Raw genomic sequence first — 19,076 nt, forward strand, 5'->3', positions numbered from 1 at the left:
CCCCCACCATGAGGTCATGACGGAAGCTTCACCGTGAAACAGAAAGTGTCTCTGGAATGTAATAGAGTCTCCCAAAGGCAGATAATTTGTCTCACACTGTTGAATTCCCAGTGCCTACGGCAGTGTCTGACAGTAGTAGAAGCTCAGTAAATATTTATTCAGTAAAGGGCTATCTTAATGCTTAGATCTCTGTTAAAATTCAAATACCCATTATCCAATATTTCCATCTGATGACGAAAACATTGCAATTCTCAGTGTGAGGGAATATTTTTATAAGGTGCGGGTAGGGAGAGGATGGTGAGGTCTGCTAAATGGCGAGCCCGGGGGCGGGCAGAACAGAATCTAGTCTGCAATTTTGTCACAAAGGGTTATAGGGTCATGAAGCAGACAAAATAATGGGGTGTCAGGAAGAGTTTGGGACTGGGAACAAGAAAGTATAGATTTTACTTGAAACTAATAAAAAATAATATTGAATGTAAACTATAACCCCAAATCATGTAAACGATTGAGAAATATACACACTTTTTTTTCTATTTTGCCATTGGTTAACTGCCTCAACCTCTGAGACTCCTGGTTTTTTTTTCCTCCAGAAAATAGGCACACTGACATAAATCAACTTACTACACAGAGTCGTGGGGTCTCATGGAAACAAAGTTAAAGGTTTGGGAACTACATGTCACCATAGAAATGCAAAAAAATTTATCTGGTATTACCAACAAATGTCACTCAAAGTGGGGATGAAGCAAAATGTTCGGGCTTAGAGGAGTTACTGCGTGTCATTAGCGTCACCTGGGAGCAGAGCTTGGCATCTCCAGGTCCTCCGCCCGGGTCAGGGCCTGATCCAAACAGACAACAATGGAAGTCATTTCAGATGCAAGGAGGGCCTTTGGCTGTGGCCTGGCTGCCTCGATAGAGCGCTGCCCGAGACCCGGTCTCTATTTCCTACCCTTCCAAAACCCCGAGGTTCTTTCTATGTCTATTCAGAAGGTAAAGGAGCATGAGCTCCATTTCCTAAAACGGGGAGCAAAAACAAATGGGCAGTTTTACGGGGTCCCCCCTCCCCCCGAGACTTCTTTATCTCTAGACTTTCAAAAGATTTTGCTGACCAAAAATGTACCTTCCCCGCTCCAGCCCCCTCCCAGACCAGTGCAAATTAAGTAAAGGAGTGCAGCTGGCATGTGACAATTAGAAATAAAAACCCATAGAAAGGTCTTGGAGGCCTCTGGGCCATCTGAGGGGGATTCTGACATGATTCTGCAAAACTTGAGACTCTGAGCAATGGATCAGGAGGGGAAGTGCCCTGGTCCCCAGTCAGCTGACATCATTCCTCTGCTTCGGGGCACTTGCTAACTTGTCCCTTCAAAAGACGCTCCTCACCACTGCAGAAGCACAAATGTTTATTGTTGGCAAAAAGGTTTCCGGTTAAATGTCAGTACATGGAATGAGGTAATGTGGAAGTTGAGATTTATAGGGAATAATTTCAGCAAATTGGTAGTCTCATGGAATTAATTTTTCTTTTAAACCTCTGTTGAGATTTTTGGATTGCAGGTGAAGTACTTTAGATCAGAATACTCTTACTTAGCCTGGAGCTACTTGGTAAACACCTAATGCAGAGATATATTTCTCTCTAGGCTCAACAAATCTGTATTCTAGACATTAGCATCTCCACAACGCCCCCCCCCCCATTCTGAATTCTTTGTTCCAAGACAGACCTGTGCTGTGGTTGATGACTTTCCACTCTCTGACTTAGAAATCAGACTGATTTGAGCCCAAAGTGTGCATAGGGGGGAAGTTTCTTCTGTATACAAAAATAGCAGCTAATGAATGTGGAATAAGTGATGGAATTAGAACAAGTATAATTTTCCAATTACTAATGTAGTTCTTGCCACGCCAAGGATCATCAATTAGATGTCAAAACCATGGGGTGATTCGCTGGGAAACAAGCTATTCATGCTGTTTTGAAGTATCACCCGAAGACTGCCTGGTAATTACAAGGTGTCTTCACCACGGAGAGATAAGGTAAAATGTTGAAATCATCAAATTTAGCCGCACTAGTAGTCAGACATGGTGACATTATGTGCCTCCCGATACAGTCGTTGCGATGTGACGTAACAGGCCTACTGCGATGCTACCCGTGTAGTGGCATCCTTGCCAAAATATTTAACCCGAATCCAATCATGAGGATACGATTGGACATGTTTGTGGTCCAGATTATGGGGCAGCATCAAAAATGTCATTGTTGTTCATGACCAAAAAGGTGATGTGATGAGATGGTTGTAGATTGAAGGACACTAAGTTCACATGACAACTAAGTGCCATGGATGGATGACCCTTGATTGGACTGTGGATCCAAAAAAAGAAGAAATTATTTTGAAGACTATTTTAACATAATTGGATACAATTGAATAAGAACTATTTATCAGATAATGTTGTATCAATGTTCATTTTTTAGGTGTGGTGTCGGCATCGTGGTTTTTTAAAGAAAATGGTCTTGTTCTTACAAGATGTGTGCTGAAGATAAAGTACCTTGATGCCTGCAGCTTATTTATACTTGGTTCAGACAAATGTAAGTGGACAATAGGGGGATAAGTGGATAAAGCAAATGTAGCAACACATTAAAAACCGGTGAATCTGGGTGAAGGCAATATAGGGGTTCACTCTGATAATCTTTGAGTCTTTCTGTAAATTAAATATAGGTTGGGGAAATTCCCAATGTAAAAAGGGGGGGGGTCATAATAACACGAAGATACTTGGTTACCTTTTCACTGTGGAATCACCTAGTCACTATTGGCTCACTGACATTGCCTCTTTGAAAAAGGGGGGGAAAAGTGAAAACGATTATCGACAAAGATTCAACGAAGCTACATAGTGAGAACTGACTGACTAGTGAGACAGTTATTAAATAACAATACATCTCAGATAGAGCTCCTGCCCAGTTCCCCAAGAGCCCGTGCCCCTTTCTGTTTATTTCCCAGCAATCTCAGGGGGTAAGGCTCTAGATACGAGACTGATTTGGCCTAACAAAAGGAGCAGTTGAAAACCCGAGTTATTAAAATCACTTAATTAAAAAGTTTGATTGGGCTTACAGATAGATAGCTGCAGTTGTGTTTCAAATGAGTAATTGGAGCCTTTTCAAACTTCCAGGCTCCGCAGTGATTTATCACTGTAATTATAATTCATTGTTTCGTGATCCTGATGATCAGAACTAGTGCTTCAGATTTTCATGAAATGAGGTGGGCCATAAATTAAAACTAACGGCACCTTGAAAAGAGCACCTCTTGGCCCTCGAGATCACTGAACCCGAGCCCCTGAGTGTGGCAGCACCTCCGGGGTGTGTGCGTACCTGAGATGACAAAGGATTCTCTCCAGCGCGGCAGCGATAAGGACTGCACGCCGTTGGCCAGACTCCCTTTGTACCCAGACTGCCCGGCCACTTTCCGAACGAGTACTTTCCCTCCTGAGTTACCGAGCACACCGCTGTGGAGAGAAACAAAGTTCTTTTGAAGGGGGAACAAATACTATTTGAGCTGATCAATAGAGTATCCAACCAGCCTCCACCTTTACTGAGAGATAGGAAAGCAGTGAGATGATGAAAAGGTTTCCCTTGACCTTCAGCCGCCCTGCAGCCCAGCCCCGAACCAGGCTCCGCCCAGCACCCCACCTCCCAGCTCGGAAGCCCTTCTTTTTCTCATTGCAGCACCAGACTGTTCAGTCTGTCGGGATTTCTCTTCGCCACCCTGCCTCAGATTTCTTCTTGGGTTCCTCATTCCTGCTACTCTCTTAAGTAAAACTTCTTTCCTGACAATTTCCAGTTTGGCTTAGCAACATCACAGAATGACTCCAGTTATTTCACAGGGTGTGTGCGGGATGACTTTTTTTTTTAATGAAGACTTAAAAAAAAAGATTTTATTTATTTATTTATTTTTAGAGAGAGGGGAAGGGCAGGAGAAAGAGATAGAGAGAAACATCAATGTGTGGTTACCTCTCATGCGTCCCACTGGGGACCTGGTCTGCAACCCAGGCATGTGCCCTGACTGGGAATCGAACCAGCAATCCTTTGGAGGAATGATGTTCTTAAAAGCAAATTATTGCTTTTACTTCCGGCCACGGAAGGAACTAAATTAAACTCATCAAAGGAGCCCTCAAAGACTGGAATTGTTTATTTAATTTCTAGGATTTTAGATCCTGATGTGGCGACACTAACGTATCTTCCCTCCTGTGTGAGGTAGGGACTCCGTTCTGGTTCTTGAATATCATGCGCACGCAGCCATTTCTTTGCCCCAGAGGTTAAAACGGCTTTTTGGGATATCTGTACTGTATGGCACAGGGGAGCTAAAAAGAAAAGTACTTAGATTTGTTTTTATCAACCCCCTTCCTTCCCTTCAGGAATAAGAGTTGCCATTTCCTGCTCTCCTCCTTTATTGGTGAATCAACAACTTTCAATGCTCAACTTCCCCATGGTCTAGAAGAAAAGAAAGCAATAATAATACTTGACATTTAAAGCACTGAATTGCTTTACAATCAATCCCACATGGGATCTCTCTGGGTCCCCTCGGCAAACCTGTGAGCTGTGGAATGAAATGAATGCTGTTATTCCCAGGTCACAGAACCAGGCTTCGGTGGGTTGAATGACTCCAGATTTTGCAACTACTAAATTGCAAGATGGGGATTTGAACCCAGGTCTAACTGACCTGGAATCCTGAGTCTGTCCCACTCGGTCACAGTTGCCTCTCGGGGTTCGAAAGCACAGGTCCCTCCCGAAGCTACCTCCTCACGTCTTTGCAATCCCACCCTCTTTTCTCTCAGGAGCTCTCAGAATCCTTACCTCACTTCCCCTTGCTGCAGACAGGTAGGGCTCAGCTGCCCCGACAGCCCACAGGATTCTCACTCACCTGTCTCCGTGTTCACGCTGCTCTGTCTGCTCTGGACAGCATGGCTCCCACTTCTTTCTGCCTCACTTGGTCCCTAACCCCCTCCCCACAGAGATTCAGACACGACTCTGCTAGGCCCCTTCCTTACAACGCCTTAAAATTCTGTCTCGCAATTGAGATTTTATTTGGTCTTGTGCTATTTCCTAAAAATGTATTGAGTTAATTTTGTCTCCCAAGTAGACTGGACATTTTCTGATGGAAACGACCGTGTTGTATGCTCCTGTTTTAGAAGGCTTGTCAGTGGGGTGTCGGCTCTGCTTCCCGAAGCCAGTGGTTAAGCTTTCAGGATTGTGGGAGCTGGTTCATGTTACACCACTAGCATGGAAGCAGACATGGTGGGAGTGTTTATACCACAGAAATTGGTAAATCAGCCACGTTTACCAGCACACCCCTGGCACAGGCAGAAAATTCTCATTATTGAAAAGAATTGCCCCGTGGTCCCTTTACTTATGACTAATGGGCAAAATAAAAATAACTTTCAGCTTTTTATTTCCCCCCAGAGAAACTATTCTGCTCTTGGTGTTATATTCTATTGTATTGAGGAAGTGTGTCTGTGTGTGTTCGTGTAAGTGCACAGGTACACACTCGCTCTTGTTTTAACTCAGAGCACTCACTATAGCTGCTGCGTGTGGAGGGCCCACGGGCTCTCAAGCTTGGCTGCCACTTTCCCTTGAGAAGGTCATATGGGACTGAAAACCTAGACTTTGGGAGAGGTGAGGATAGTGTTCCCACGCGATGTTCCAGGTGTCGTAGAAGAGAGTGAGGCCTCGTCTTGTGGACTTCACCGAGGATGCGATGTTTCCCAAACATTCTCTTAGAGAAGGGCATTTCCTGGAGAGTGCCGTGGTCTGTAACCTACAGGGGGTGCCAACAGTCCCCTGCAAATGCACCAGACCCTTGATGACCACAAGAGACACTGGAGGCGGGCTCTGGCAGGACAATGACAGGGGGCCTCTCGTGCACTTTCTACTTATGGTTTCTGTCTTAAGTCCTGCCTTCTGAAAACAGACTCCTTCTGTTAGATCCAAAAAATGTATTTTTCTTCCTGAAGACCCCTGTTCATCTTCTCCATGGGCAGTGATACTTCTTTCCAAATAGAATTTCCTGCTCGATGAGACACTAGTCCTGAATCTGCAGTGACACTCAGTTGCTCAAGGAGCAGATCTTGTTTTTGAAACACTCCAGCTGCCCTCTGCTCCTCTGCCCTCATCTGCGTTCTTCCCAGCGAATTCCTCGACTCTAACCCAGATGCTGTGATTCCAGAGTTCTGGTCCCTGTCAATGCCTTTTTTAGTTTCTCTCTAGAGGGGAGTCCATCCATCACCCTTTGCCAGCTCTTTGTGATCCAATGTCCAGATCCTCCTCACACCCTCATTTTGTACATTAGGCAGTTTTGGGACACCCTGTTCCTATCATCACCCCGGGTCTGGGCAAGAAGTCGTGAACGTGGGTTCTAACCCTGAATGTGCAACTCACTGGCAATTTAATTAACTTCCCTACACTGTAGTTTCTCTTCTGACAAATGAGGATGCTAACAGCAGCCTCGTAGGGTTGAGGTGATGCTCAAAAGAGAATCACAGTGTAAGGGGTTACTGCCATTATGATGACACCTTTGGTGAGGTCAGATTAACTCATGTGGCTCTGTCCTGTCTCGGAAGCATGCCAGGCAGTGTCAGAGGAAGCCTGCACCAACCATCTCGATTGCAGATGGAAAGTGCTGATGTGGAGCTGCATGGGCATGCACGTGTGTGTACAGGGATGATGTGAGCATTCATGTGTGCAAGTATGTGTGGGAGGCACACACATGTGTTCGTGCCCATGCATGTGGGTGTAGATTTATATACCTCTTTCCTTTTTGAATGAAACCGATTTCAGAGTGAATGCAAAATATTTTTATTTCATAGTCTGGAGTTAAGAAACAGCATTTAGTGTTGTTTTTCTTTAATATTCCACTACTTACCCTTGATAGAGCTTTCATAGTCATGCCCATGGTAAAAAAAATCAGTTAGCTCATCATCCCTCTGCAGTGTGGGGGAAAAGAGGGCTGTGGCCAAGAAAATCTACTAGTAATTCTTCATTCTTATTTTACACATAGATTTTTTTTTCTTACTGCTTTTCCAAATTTCAGAGAAGCTACTGGCTAGAAACCTTAAAAAGGAATGAATTTTACACTTTCTCCCCTCTCTCTGGCAGAGGTACAACTGAACAATCAAGTGACTGATATACAAATAAGGAAAAGGAAAAAGATACCAGAAGTTAAATAATTCAGAAACTCCACCTAGTATCCATTATCCAAGTCCTGACTTCAGGGCTTCATCTCAAGGCCGTGCTGGGCAGTGGTTTGGGGCACAGGCTTGTGTTTGAGTCCCCACCTCTCTTCATCCTTAAGGTGTAGGTAATAGCAGTACCTACTGTGTAGGGGGATTGTGAGGTTTAAGTAAGATATCACAGGTGACGTGCTTGACGCACACACATTAACCTTATTATCAAAAATAGTAACTAAAGAGACATGTCTTGTGTTTTGACTCTAAGCCAAAAAAAAAAAAAAAAGAGGTTTGAGGATTCTGCAGCAGTCACTGTTGCCTCTTCTTATTCAGGCAATGACTTAGTCCAAAGCATGGCCTGCCTCCTGTCCTCCTGCCTGGACCTCAAACCAACAGCNGCACAGGCTTGTGTTTGAGTCCCCACCTCTCTTCATCCTTAAGGTGTAGGTAATAGCAGTACCTACTGCGTAGGGGGATTGTGAGGTTTAAGTAAGATATCACAGGTGACGTGCTTGACGCACACACATTAACCTTATTATCAAAAATAGTAACTAAAGAGACAGGTCTTGTGTTTTGACTCTAAGCCAAAAAAAAAAAAAAAAGAGGTTTGAGGATTCTGCAGCAGTCACTCTTGCCTCTCCTTATTCAGGCAATGACTTAGTCCACAGCATGGCCTGCCTCCTGTCCTCCTGCCTGGACCTCAAACCAACAGCTGACTGAACAGTGCCACCTCGCCTCCCCTTCTCACTCCTCTGGTTCCAGTTGTCTCAGGCCATCGCCATAGCTGGGTCATTCCTTCTCCAGACTTCTGGCCCTTCCTAAGTCTCATCTCTAGTATTTCCTTGCTCAGCACATACAGGTAGAGAAAAAATTCTTTACATCATCAAGAATGTTGGTTTTCTTGTCACAAACATGAGTCTTCCTCCCGTCTTCCCTGAAGTGTAAAGAGAAGCCAGTCACCCCATCCACAGAGCACTGGGGAGGGCGTCTGGGACCATGCATGGCTCCTGCAGAATCCCATGGGATAGGGTTGCCGGATGAAACACAGGATGCTCAGCTAAATGAGTACATTTTTGTTTGCTAAGTCAGGCGACCCGGCACTGGCTCCCTGCCCACACCCCGATTGCTAGTTGTTAAGTAGCTCAGAACTGCCCACCTGTGAACCGCAGCGGCACACACACTGGAGTAGGAAGCGTAGACGTCTGTGCCATAAACGTGGTATTTGGGGTCCTGGCATCCTGCCGGACATTTCACAACAAACTCAGGATTGATTATCTTTCCAGCTTTGACATCACAGTTGATCTGAGGCACAGCTGAGGATATAAAATGAGGTCAGAATTACACCTTATGGTGTCAGCTTACATATGTATGGGGTGACTCTGTTAGGTCATAAATGTCCATTTAGTTAATCTATGAAAGCCACAGCCTGGCCTGACCTTAGATACCCTCTATATAATGGAAGCAAAGATGTAATTAATTAGGACATCCCTCAGACGAAATGACTGACAAAGACCCTCCACTGCATTTAACTGCGGAGAGCAAAAACAAAAGGCTCATTCCTGTGTTATTGTAGACAATCAATTAACTGAAGAGAACTTTGGGAAGAGATCCACTTCCAGTGACCAGCAATATCAGCTGCAGTTGATGGCTGGAGAGCCCTCGTTTTTCAGGCGCGAGCTGGCCCAGGGAAAGAGAAGACTCTCAGACAACCTTACAGGGGGGAGGAAAGCTACTCCAAGAAAGGCAAGCAGGGGAGCATGGGCCTAGGGCTCAGGACTGGCTCCAACAGGGGTGACCTGCTGCAGCAGAGGCTGTGTGCGGGAGCCTGGTGGGAGGGCTGAGATTGATCAGTAGGGCCAGGCCAGGGGAAGGAGGCTTGAGAGTGCTTGTGTTCCATGTGGGGTGTGGGACGCAGGTCTTTGGAGGGGGAGATAGAAAATGAAAGTGACCTTTTGTCTTGGTACTAGAGGACAGGTCCTAGACCCGTGGTCAAGATGGGGGTGATCTTGTCTGCCTCAACGTGGTGGAAAGCTGGAACTCCACGCTGAGCACCCAGAGGAATCTTCCTTCACTCTTTCCTCCCTCCTTTTTGGCTCTGCGACAGCAGTTGCCAGGCTAGTCCTGTCCAGTGTATTAGGCGAGTCTTCTGGAGCTGAAAGCCTGCCTGGGGGGTGTGGTGGGTGGATGCTCTGCCGGCAGGGCCTACAAGGAAGAGTGGCTGCACCTTCCCTGAAAAAGACGCTTCCTGCAAAAACTCCCAGGTGACACGATACTGATGCTCTTCGAGCTGGGAGTGTATTCCGTTTTGGGTCCTATTCTTCAGAAGGGGACTGAAGCAGGAGCGCCATTCAAAGAGTGAGCAGGCTCAGCTGGGGTCTGGAAACTACCAAATGTGAGGAATGGCTGGCAGAAATGGATGATTTGGCCCTAAGAAGGAGAGAACTGGGAAGCAAGTGATAGCCGTCTTCACAAGTAGGCCTGAGGTGTGCTGTGAAACCAGAGGCAGAGTTAGGACTAAAGGGTAGTCTTGCTATGGAGGCAAGTTTGGCCAAGAAGAACTTTTCTAGTAGTAGAGTTTGCCCTTGTAGGAATGCGCTGCCCCACGCGCAGCGAATGGGCTAGAAGCATGCACGCAGAGTCTGTACAGTTGGAGAGGCGATTTCCACGTTGGGTGGGAGGTAGAAATGAAGCCCCGCCCAGTGCTAGGAGTCTGTGATTACGTACATGTGCATGGATTCAGGATCTCTGCCAGGCCACCCACCCTCTAACTGGGTCACTGAGATGGTCTCAGAGCTGTTAATGGCTTCCAGCTGTATCCAGAATGCACACTCATTTTCTTAACCCTTACACACCTGGTTGGAGCAGAGTTGCATTTCATTCAGACCAGAGAGAATGAAGCCAGAACTCCTACTCTTTACTGAAACACCCCTCCCAGACAATCTGTGCCAATCAGGGCTGGGCCAGCAAAGAAGCCCTTCTCCTGGGAGCCCCGGGGCTGAGCTTGATCAGAGGCTCAGACAACCTGTGGTTCACATTAAGACGTGGAGCACTGTGCTTAGAACAGTTTTGTGGTTTCATTCTTCCCACCACAGGTTGCCTCCTCTCCAAAGTTCTTTTCGTTTTATCTTTTATTCTCTTAAACCCTGATACTCAAGGCTGCATTTACTATTTTGAGTTAGAGTATTTTTTTAAAAAGGCCTTTTTGAGGGCTGAAGATGCCACTGTAGTCTCCCTTAAATTAGTTAGTTGTTTGATCCCTGGGTGTAGCTGGATGTGTTCAGGTCCCCTCATTTCTGCAGATGACTTTCCCACTCTCAAGTGCATCTACTCCCTTAGATGGAAAGAAAAGCAAAGTATCCCTCCTTGGTTCTTATTTATTTGAAATAGGAGGTGACAAGCTGCTTGAACTGGGCTTGAACTGGATTGTAACTTTGGCTCCCGAAGATTTTGGACTTCCTGGCAGACCAACCCAAATCTTCTGAAGTTGAGGCTATATCTAGAAGCTTACTGTATGAGTTTTATGTGATGATTAAACTTAATGAAAGGCTTCAGTGTGCACATAGCACTTGCAGTGGGATTTTCCATGAAATAATTGGTTTAAAAAGATAAGGGGAAAAATTTCACAGGGGAATATTTTGCTTCCTGCTAATCAATTCCCCCACCCCTTCCTTTAAGGGGCATTTGTTATTTATAATTGTTTTGACTTGTTTGCACATAGGCCTGAGAAGTATCTTAAATAAGATCTGCTTCATCTGCACCCAACTGGATTAGCAAAACTGGTGGATCAGCTCATCCCACGGTGGGTGAAGAAACATAACCGAGCTCATAGGCTCATGCACTTTGGAAAAACAAGGTGCAATGGCAAAGTGTAGCTAAAGGTCAAATACCTGTTAAATTTGTAGAGAATATTAAGCTGGAGAGAGAGAGCTAATTAAAAATTTCAGAATTACTGCCCAAATCACTGGAAATTATAATGTCTAAATCCAGCTGGGAAGAGGCAGCCATTTGCATCCTTTGGGCAGCTCATCTTCGAGTGTATGGAAGCCATGGTTTCTTTATTTATGTCTCCTCACAGTGATTTGTGAAATTGTCTGTTGTCCTGTAATCTTCCAAGAACCTTCCATTTATCCACCTTAATTCCAAATAAGATGATTTATTTTTGCATTTCCTCTGATTACTTTCAAGCTCTTCCATCTGAGAGCTTAGGTTTTCCTTTCCTCTCTTTCTCTTCTCCTTTGTTGCTTAGGCTCATTTTCATATCCCCCTTCCCCATTCCCTGGGTTTTATCTTAAAAGGGAAGAAAGTAGCCTCTTTAAGAGGACAGGCCAAAATTAAGGCAGCTCCAGAAGCATCATTCCCAGGAAGTCATTTGGCAAATGACAAAACAGAGGGTGGGGTGCTGAGGGGATACTGTGTCTGCACTCCTAACCCCAGGTGAGAACTTATTCAGAAGCCATAAAAAGGTTTACTCGCAGGAACATTTGGAGAAAACAAGAAGAGAAACTCTCCCATTTCTTTGTGCGTGGACAGTTGCCAGTGGCAGTGAGGAAACCCTGAGCTAAAGTCACAGAGACCCTGGGGGAACCCAGAACTGCTTCATTGGAGCCTTTGCACAGAGTCCTGTTCTTTGGCCATTTGCTTTGCTTCTTTCTTATACGATCTTTTAAAGTTAGACTTCTCAAGGCCATGGTCACTTTCATGACAGACCTCACATTGGAGCATCCCAGAATTTGCCAAGGATTCCTTCTCAAATGGCTAGAACTGTAGGATATCCTTCTGTTGCTACTCATTGAGGTAATGAGTCTGTTGTATTGATCTCAGAGGGTTCCTGGGAAAAACTGGGACTGTCTGAGCCACTATTTTCACGCAATATTGGGATTTTAGAGGCTGAACTACAGATGTTTCTGTTCTGCATTAGGTCTCCTGCCTGGTCTAGCAACAGAGTAATGATTGGGTGATGTTGTGTGCAGTCAGCCACTAATGCAGCAAGCCAAATGCAATTGTGTATTCTACTTTTTATTTTGCCATTTATCTTCTCAATGATCCTAGGCAAGCCACATTGCTTCTGGAAAACAAATTTCCTAATCAATTTGAGAAGGCCATTATAAGTTTGCCTACTGTATGTTAGTGAAGAGAAATTATAACATAAAAGCATTTACACATAAATAGTTTTGCCATTAAATGGTTTTGTTGGACTATGGTATTCAACTAGACTAAAATCCTATTTTAAGAGAATTATGTAAAAAAGTTAGCTAAACCAAATAAAAATGACCGTTAAATAAAATTGGAAGATGAATGATTTCTTCTCCATGATCCCAACTCCCAGCAACCAGATCATGTTAATTCTTCCTTTGTAGGAAGACTTTGAAGGACTTCTTCTGCAAAGCACTCTTTCCCATTTTTCTTAGGCAGTCACTGATCATTTGATTGAATTAAATTTGAATCTTTGGTCAAAAACCATCGTTAGCTTTTTACTGCCTTGATGAAGAATTCCAGAATCTTTAAGGCCTTTCCACGGTCCCCTCCATGGAACTTGCTGGATTTGAACACTGGTAGTTTTCAAATGAATATTACCTTGCAGACTTGGTTTGTATCCATTCTCACACTTGGAATCCTTTCTCCCTTCCTGTGTTTAAATGTTATTACTTTTCCAATGTCCCAGTTCCATTTATCTCTTCATCCATCTATCAGGAAATGTACTCCAGGAGGGCAGGGATTTTTGTTTGTTGCTCAACAAACTGCCGAATGATTGAATGAATGAATGAATGAAACCAATCCATTAGCAAGTCTGTTGGTTTTATTTCCAGATCTGCTGTTTTTCTCTACCTCCCCCTTGGTCCAAGTCACCGACATATCCTCTCTTAGCTATTAACACAGTCACCTCCTGTTTTGTCTTCTCCCTTCCATGTTACACATCCTTTGCCCCAGTCCTTTCTTCATTGAACAGCCAGTATGGTGCTTTAACAATGTAATCTGATTCCATTGTTCTCCTGCTTGAAACCCCTCATTGGCTTTCTATTATTCTCAGGATAATGTAATGTCCGAGTTCCTTAAGATATCTATGAGGCCTTCAAGGATTTGGTCCCTACATTCCTTTCTAGTTAATCTAATACTGTGACTTGAATGATGAAAAGATGTCAGCCAGCAAAGGCCTGGAAGAAAGGCCTTCCAAGCAGAAGGAAAAGCCAGGACAAACACTCTGATTGGGAGTGGGCTTGGCGGTTAGAGAACACGAAGGAGGCCAGTGTACGTGGAGCACAGTGAGTGAGAGGGGGTCCACAGTGATGTCTGGGAGGTCAGCATGGATCAAATCACATGGGGACTAGACAAATTAATAACCCTACTGTGACCCAAATGTTGACGATTGTCTTTGCTAGATCTTTTCAAGACTGCATGATGATATTGTCAGTAGGAATTTCTTGATAAGCCTACCTGAGATGGAAGCTGAGCTTCCAAGGGCCTGCATGGGCTTGTTATACAGGGGGAGAGGGTTGGGCATGAAATGGTAAGGAAGAGAGGGGTTGTGGAATGAGGTGCTGGTGGAAGATCTTGTGTTCCATGAGTCGACTCCTCCTTTTGATCCTTGCAAATCTCTAGTAAAGGCTCCAAGATATAATAAAATGCTCAAGGAAAGGAAGTTTCTTTGAGGAGTTTGTAAAGTGGCTGAGTCGCAGGGCAAAGCAGGGCAGGAAAGCCATGGGAACACAAAAGAGGCTTGGTAGATAAAACTGAGGAATGTTTCAGATTCTCCCGCAATCACAGGGAGAGCTCCAGGCTTTTCGGAAGGTTACAGAATTGGTATTTTCACAGACGTAATGTGACATCTGGGGAGCCATGGTGGCCAAACTAAGCTTGAGATGACATCAGACGATCAAGCTATAGCTTTGGTGAGTTTGAACCCTTATGTATCTGATTCTAACACTACATCACATTCTCACCTGAGCCAGCAAGCCTTTGCCAAAAAGATGTGCAGCATTGTGGGATTACGGGAATATTTTCCTTTGGTAATTAAAGATTTCTCAAGAAGGATATACAGAGAGTTGGGGAAACTATAGGGGATGTGATGGAAATCACTGAAAAAGACAAACCTGGCAAAGGGCATTTGCCTCAGCGGATAACTCCAAGCTCAAGCTTTAAGCACTTCAGAAAGTCTGTAAAGATCGGTCCTTCTAAGCAATGTTTTTGCCAGGTTTCAGAAAATATCCACACTCCATGCAAGTGTGATTGGATAACTGAGGTTAACTTCTCTGTAACATCATAGCTTTTGGACAGCTTCAGAAGTTTGTGACTCTAAAAATAACTTATTTTTAGTTTATAAAACACTGCAATACACATTTTTTTCACTTGATCCTTAGAGAATCCCGAGAGGCATACCATCCTCATTTTCCAGAGAGGTAAATGTCAGCCAGCAAAGGCCTGGAAGCCTTTCCTGAGCTCAAGCTCAGGTGCCAGTTGAGTGGCAGATGCACGATTTGAACTCAGATCCTCCGACTCTAATCCCAAAGCTTTGCCCGCTCTACCTGGCTGCCTCTTCCAAAACTGAAGAGAAGGAATTAAATTGCTGCTTCCCTGCTCTGATGCCAAAGGGCTTTTCTGAACTTGAAGGTCACCTGTGAGTGAATGAAAGATATGCCTTACAAATAGGTTGTGTATATGAGTGTGTGTATGTCTGTCTGTGCATTCACACCGAATGCCTGCAAGGCAACTCTTCCAGTGTAATTCTCCTTACATTGTTTTCCTGTTATCTCTGAGCATGGCCATGGTAGGATTTACTTAACTAAAAATCTTCAGCACTGAGAGAGTCCACCTCCGTTCTCACCCACACATCAGAATAGGGCTAGAAAGTTAATCCCTTTCTGTTCCCTGGTCTGGGGTGGGGCACACACCCCACTCTGTATGGACAACATACTGGTGTTGGTACCAGTCGTCGAAGAAGCAGGCAAACACTTGGGGTTACTTACAAGTCGCTACAGCGCCACGTGTGAACCTGCTCCGGGAGCCATATGCGTGCTACACCAAAATTCTACCACCACAGACCTGTATGTCTCTTCCTCAGTGCACAATGCACGAAATAACTAAGTCCGGAACAACGACCTCTGCCTCAGTACTTCTGGGAATCATCCTCTTTCAAGGCTGATTGCAAAAATCTTCCCATGCTGTACAAAGTATTAAGGTTAACTTATTGGGGAGAATTATGTGAATTAATGTTGTATATTTCATGCCAGGTTAAGACTGTTTCCACAGACTTCAATATAATGAAAATATTTCAGAATGCAGTTTCATTGCCNTGCTACACCAAAATTCTACCACCACAGACCTGTATGTCTCTTCCTCAGTGCACAAGGCACGAAATAACTAAGTCCGGAACAACGACCTCTGCCTCAGTACTTCTGGGAATCATCCTCTTTCAAGGCTGATTGCAAAAGTCTTCCCATGCTCTACAAAGTATTAAGGTTAACTTATTGGGGAGAATTATGTGAATTAATGTTGTATATTTCATGCCAGGTTAAGACTGTTTCCACAGACTTCAATATAATGAAAATATTTCAGAATGCAGTTTCATTGCCTTTGGAGAATATCTTGCTTTTGTTTATCTTGCTGATTGTTGTCTTCATTATCTAGATTTTCTGTTCAGAAAACTCTCAGAGTCCCCGCCCTCCAAAGTATGGAGAATAAAGCTTTTCAGATTGGCATTACCTGGTCTGAACCCATCTTCCAGCTGCATCTCCCGAGATTCCCAACACTCAAACCAAACCCCTCCACTCACTGTCTCCCAAGGTCCCCTTCCACCCGCTTCCCGTGATATCGGGGCTTAGTGCACCTAGGGAGCCCTCCCTCCCGCCTGGGCCTGTACAATTCTGCTGGTTTATCGTGTTCTTCTTTGGATGCTCTTTCCCACAACCAGTATGAATCCCACTGTAGTTTGTAACGGTTCATTGTTCTTTGTCCAGCCATCCAACAAATACCTGATGAGCACTAAGTATACCTTCCTATTGCTTCTGGTTTGGCTGGGAAGACAGGCTGTATAGAAAACAGCATTATAAAAATGTGTGCTAAGTGTCTAGTAGAGGAAATGTGGCACACTAAACTAGTTTTTGTGTGTGTGTTTGTGTGTGTTGGCCGTGGGAGTTGGGTCCAGGAAGGCTTTCCTTTGCATGCATTTAGTGTATCTTATGCAAGACTGGACGCTCACTGAAGGGAGAGACTTTCAGGATGGACTGACAGGAACGTGTTGGGGTTAATCATTACGGCTCTCACCTGTGTGATGCCCGCTCATCTGAACCCGCTTGGACTAAGGCCAGTGCTTCTGAGCCTCGTCCGAGACTTCCTTCCACGTAGAAAAGCTATTGAGCAGATTTTACAGTTTCATAGTTTCCCCCTCTCTAGCACAGCTCCTTTGCCAGGCAGGGGTTTTTCTAGAGTCCTCAGCTGACATAGTTTATGTGGAAACATTTGATGGGGTTTTATTACACTGTGTGCTGAGAGGCTCCTGACTTGGACATTTTCTGAATGTGTAATCTATACATAAATGAAGTTAATTCTTAAAATTCATAAGGTGTCATGACCGTTTTAGGAGTAGAGTCTTATGAACACGCCTAAAACCTTCCTGGGTTATTTGTAGCCTTCAACACTCAGGAGAAATGCAGCCACATTTTGGTCATTTGTTAGAAACTGCTTGAGTAGGTTTGTGCTGACTGAGTCTGCCACTGAGATAACACTGGGTGAGGTCCAGTCAATGGCTGCAAAACGTATCAGGAAAACAAGAGCCTTGAAAAAGTTACCAGTAAAAATAAACTTGATAAAACTCTCATTTCGTACAGTGAGGTAAACGTTTCCACGGACTATACAACAGGTTAATTTATTAAAACATTAATTTATGTTTATTCTTATTGTATTTTCCCCATTAGTATTCTAAGAAAGCAGCCAAGCTTTCATGTTCTCAGGGGACCTCCTTCAATGTCCTAGATTGCATGAGGCATCTGGGAACTGGGACAGGGAAGGAGAAATTTTCTGTAATGATGGAATTTGGCCTTTTTAGCCCCTGGAGCAATTGAGGGCTGGCTGGAAGAGAGGTCAGCAGACACTGAAGAGGACCTGTCCACACTAACGTTCGCACTCCTGTCTTTAAGCTGCCCTGATCTTGGGATCTTCTCTCTCTAGCCCCCCAGTTTCAAATTTTACTGGGTATTGGAATCACTCGGAGAGCTGGTTAAGACAGGGACTGCTGCCCTCTCCTTCCCCCAGGAGTTCTGGACTCAGGGGTTTGGGGTGGGTGGGCGGAAGATTCCAGGATATGCTGATGGTGCTGGTCTAGGCATGGCCTCTGAGAACCACCGACTGAAGCCAGTGATTTGTTTAAAGCTCTGCTTTTATGATTTTGCTTTTCTGCTTAAAACCCTCAGTAGCTCCTTGGAAGATATATTTTGAGGTGTGAACTCCAAGAGTAAAAGGATCCATAAACAGCCAAGAGGAGTCAGAGATGACTAGGTATACTAGGGACAATTGTGAGATGTGTGCATTCATCTCTCAGAGAGATAAGAGAAGTTGTAACTATTCTGTTTTCTGCTTCATTGTAAATTTGTATAGTAAATTCTTAGTAGAATTCTTGTGAAATTCTTGGTAGACACTTTTATCCCATCTGTACTTGGGTATAAATCTGTAATGCTTATTCATTAATAAATTGTGTTCTCTTTCTTTTGTCTTTAAATGTTGATACAAAGGGATTTTTTTGTTGCTGCTGTTGTTGCCAGGATTGTTTTATTTCCCTAACACAATTCTATCCACTTTACTCTTCTCTGAACCGCTGTCACAGCATAGGCTGATGCAAGTAGATTATCCCCTGCCAGGAATTTGGCATCTGGACGAGAGAGATGGTCTGCACAGAGAGAGGGAGCGGGAGACAGTGAGGCAGACACACAGGGAAGCAGGGGTGCTGATTCCTGAGGTGTTGTTTGTAACAAGGGGACAGTCCAAGTGAATTCTAGCTGTCATCCCCGCCTTGGGTTCTGCAAGCTACCCCACATCCTGCTCTAATCCTCTTTATTGCTTAAGCAAATTGGCTTTGGATTCCTGCTAATTGCATCCAAAATAACCTGCACTGAGAAACTCTCCATTGCTTTCATGATGAAGTCCAGATGCCTGGAAAGGGTAACAAGATATTCGGGATCTGGCACCTGCTTACCCCTCCATCTCCATCTCCACATGTTGACCTCCTATTCTATATTTCATCCGTACTTAGCTACTTTTAAAAAGTTCTTTCTACTCTTCAGGACTTGGGTGTGATATTTTCTCTCTGCTCATAATACTCTTTTCTCCTTATTGCTTGGCCAATTTCTATTTGGCCTTCAGATGTCAGTGTGTGTGCATTTCCTTTTCCAGGAAGCCCTCCCAGATACACAGCTTCGTCTCCATATTCTCGGAGTAACTTTAGCTCCTGAGTCCAAGCACTTACATGTATATACATCATAATTGCCTGCTGACTTGTCTTTCTTCCTCCCTGGATTTTGAGTTCCGCTAGGGCAAAGACTGTGTCTGCATTGCCATTGTATCTGGCATCTAAATACGGTACCTGGCATTTGGCTGGCACCTAATAAATGCTTGTCAAATGAATGATGTGGCTCCCTGGCCATCAGTCACTTACCCCTGTGGCAGATTCACTACACTGAGTAGAAAAAATGAAAATCGCTTTGGCCTCAAGCTATAGACTATAATTTGGAAATACTCCTGAGGCAGAGAATCAGATATCGGCCATGCTTTGGGAATATCCTATTACCTTCATTGTATCTTCCCCCCCCCTTTGTTTAATGATCGTGCCAGAGTTTCTAATTAGAGAAAAAGGCCACATGCACTTATTGATTCAAATGTGCTAGGGAGATTTCGAG

General features: G+C 44.3%; 1 protein-coding gene across 3 annotated transcripts in view; it reads right to left on the bottom strand.

Annotated features, from left to right (window-relative positions):
- VIT (vitrin) overlaps window positions 1-19,076 on the bottom strand; it is a 95,855-nt gene that overhangs the window by 45,803 nt on the left and 30,976 nt on the right. For all 3 annotated transcript variants that reach the window (XM_037066685.1, XM_037066684.1, XM_037066683.1), the window contains exons 4-5: window positions 8,351-8,507; window positions 3,344-3,477 (exon numbers count right to left, since the gene is read on the bottom strand). In XM_037066685.1, coding sequence (XP_036922580.1) covers window positions 3,344-3,477; window positions 8,351-8,507 — 291 coding nt within the window. The remainder of the gene's footprint in view (window positions 1-3,343; window positions 3,478-8,350; window positions 8,508-19,076) is intronic.

The sequence above is a fragment of the Sturnira hondurensis genome, unplaced genomic scaffold, assembly GCF_014824575.4.
Source record: "Sturnira hondurensis isolate 20B ecotype Veracruz unplaced genomic scaffold, ASM1482457v3 Scaffold0016663, whole genome shotgun sequence".
Taxonomy (NCBI): Eukaryota; Metazoa; Chordata; class Mammalia; order Chiroptera; family Phyllostomidae; genus Sturnira; species Sturnira hondurensis.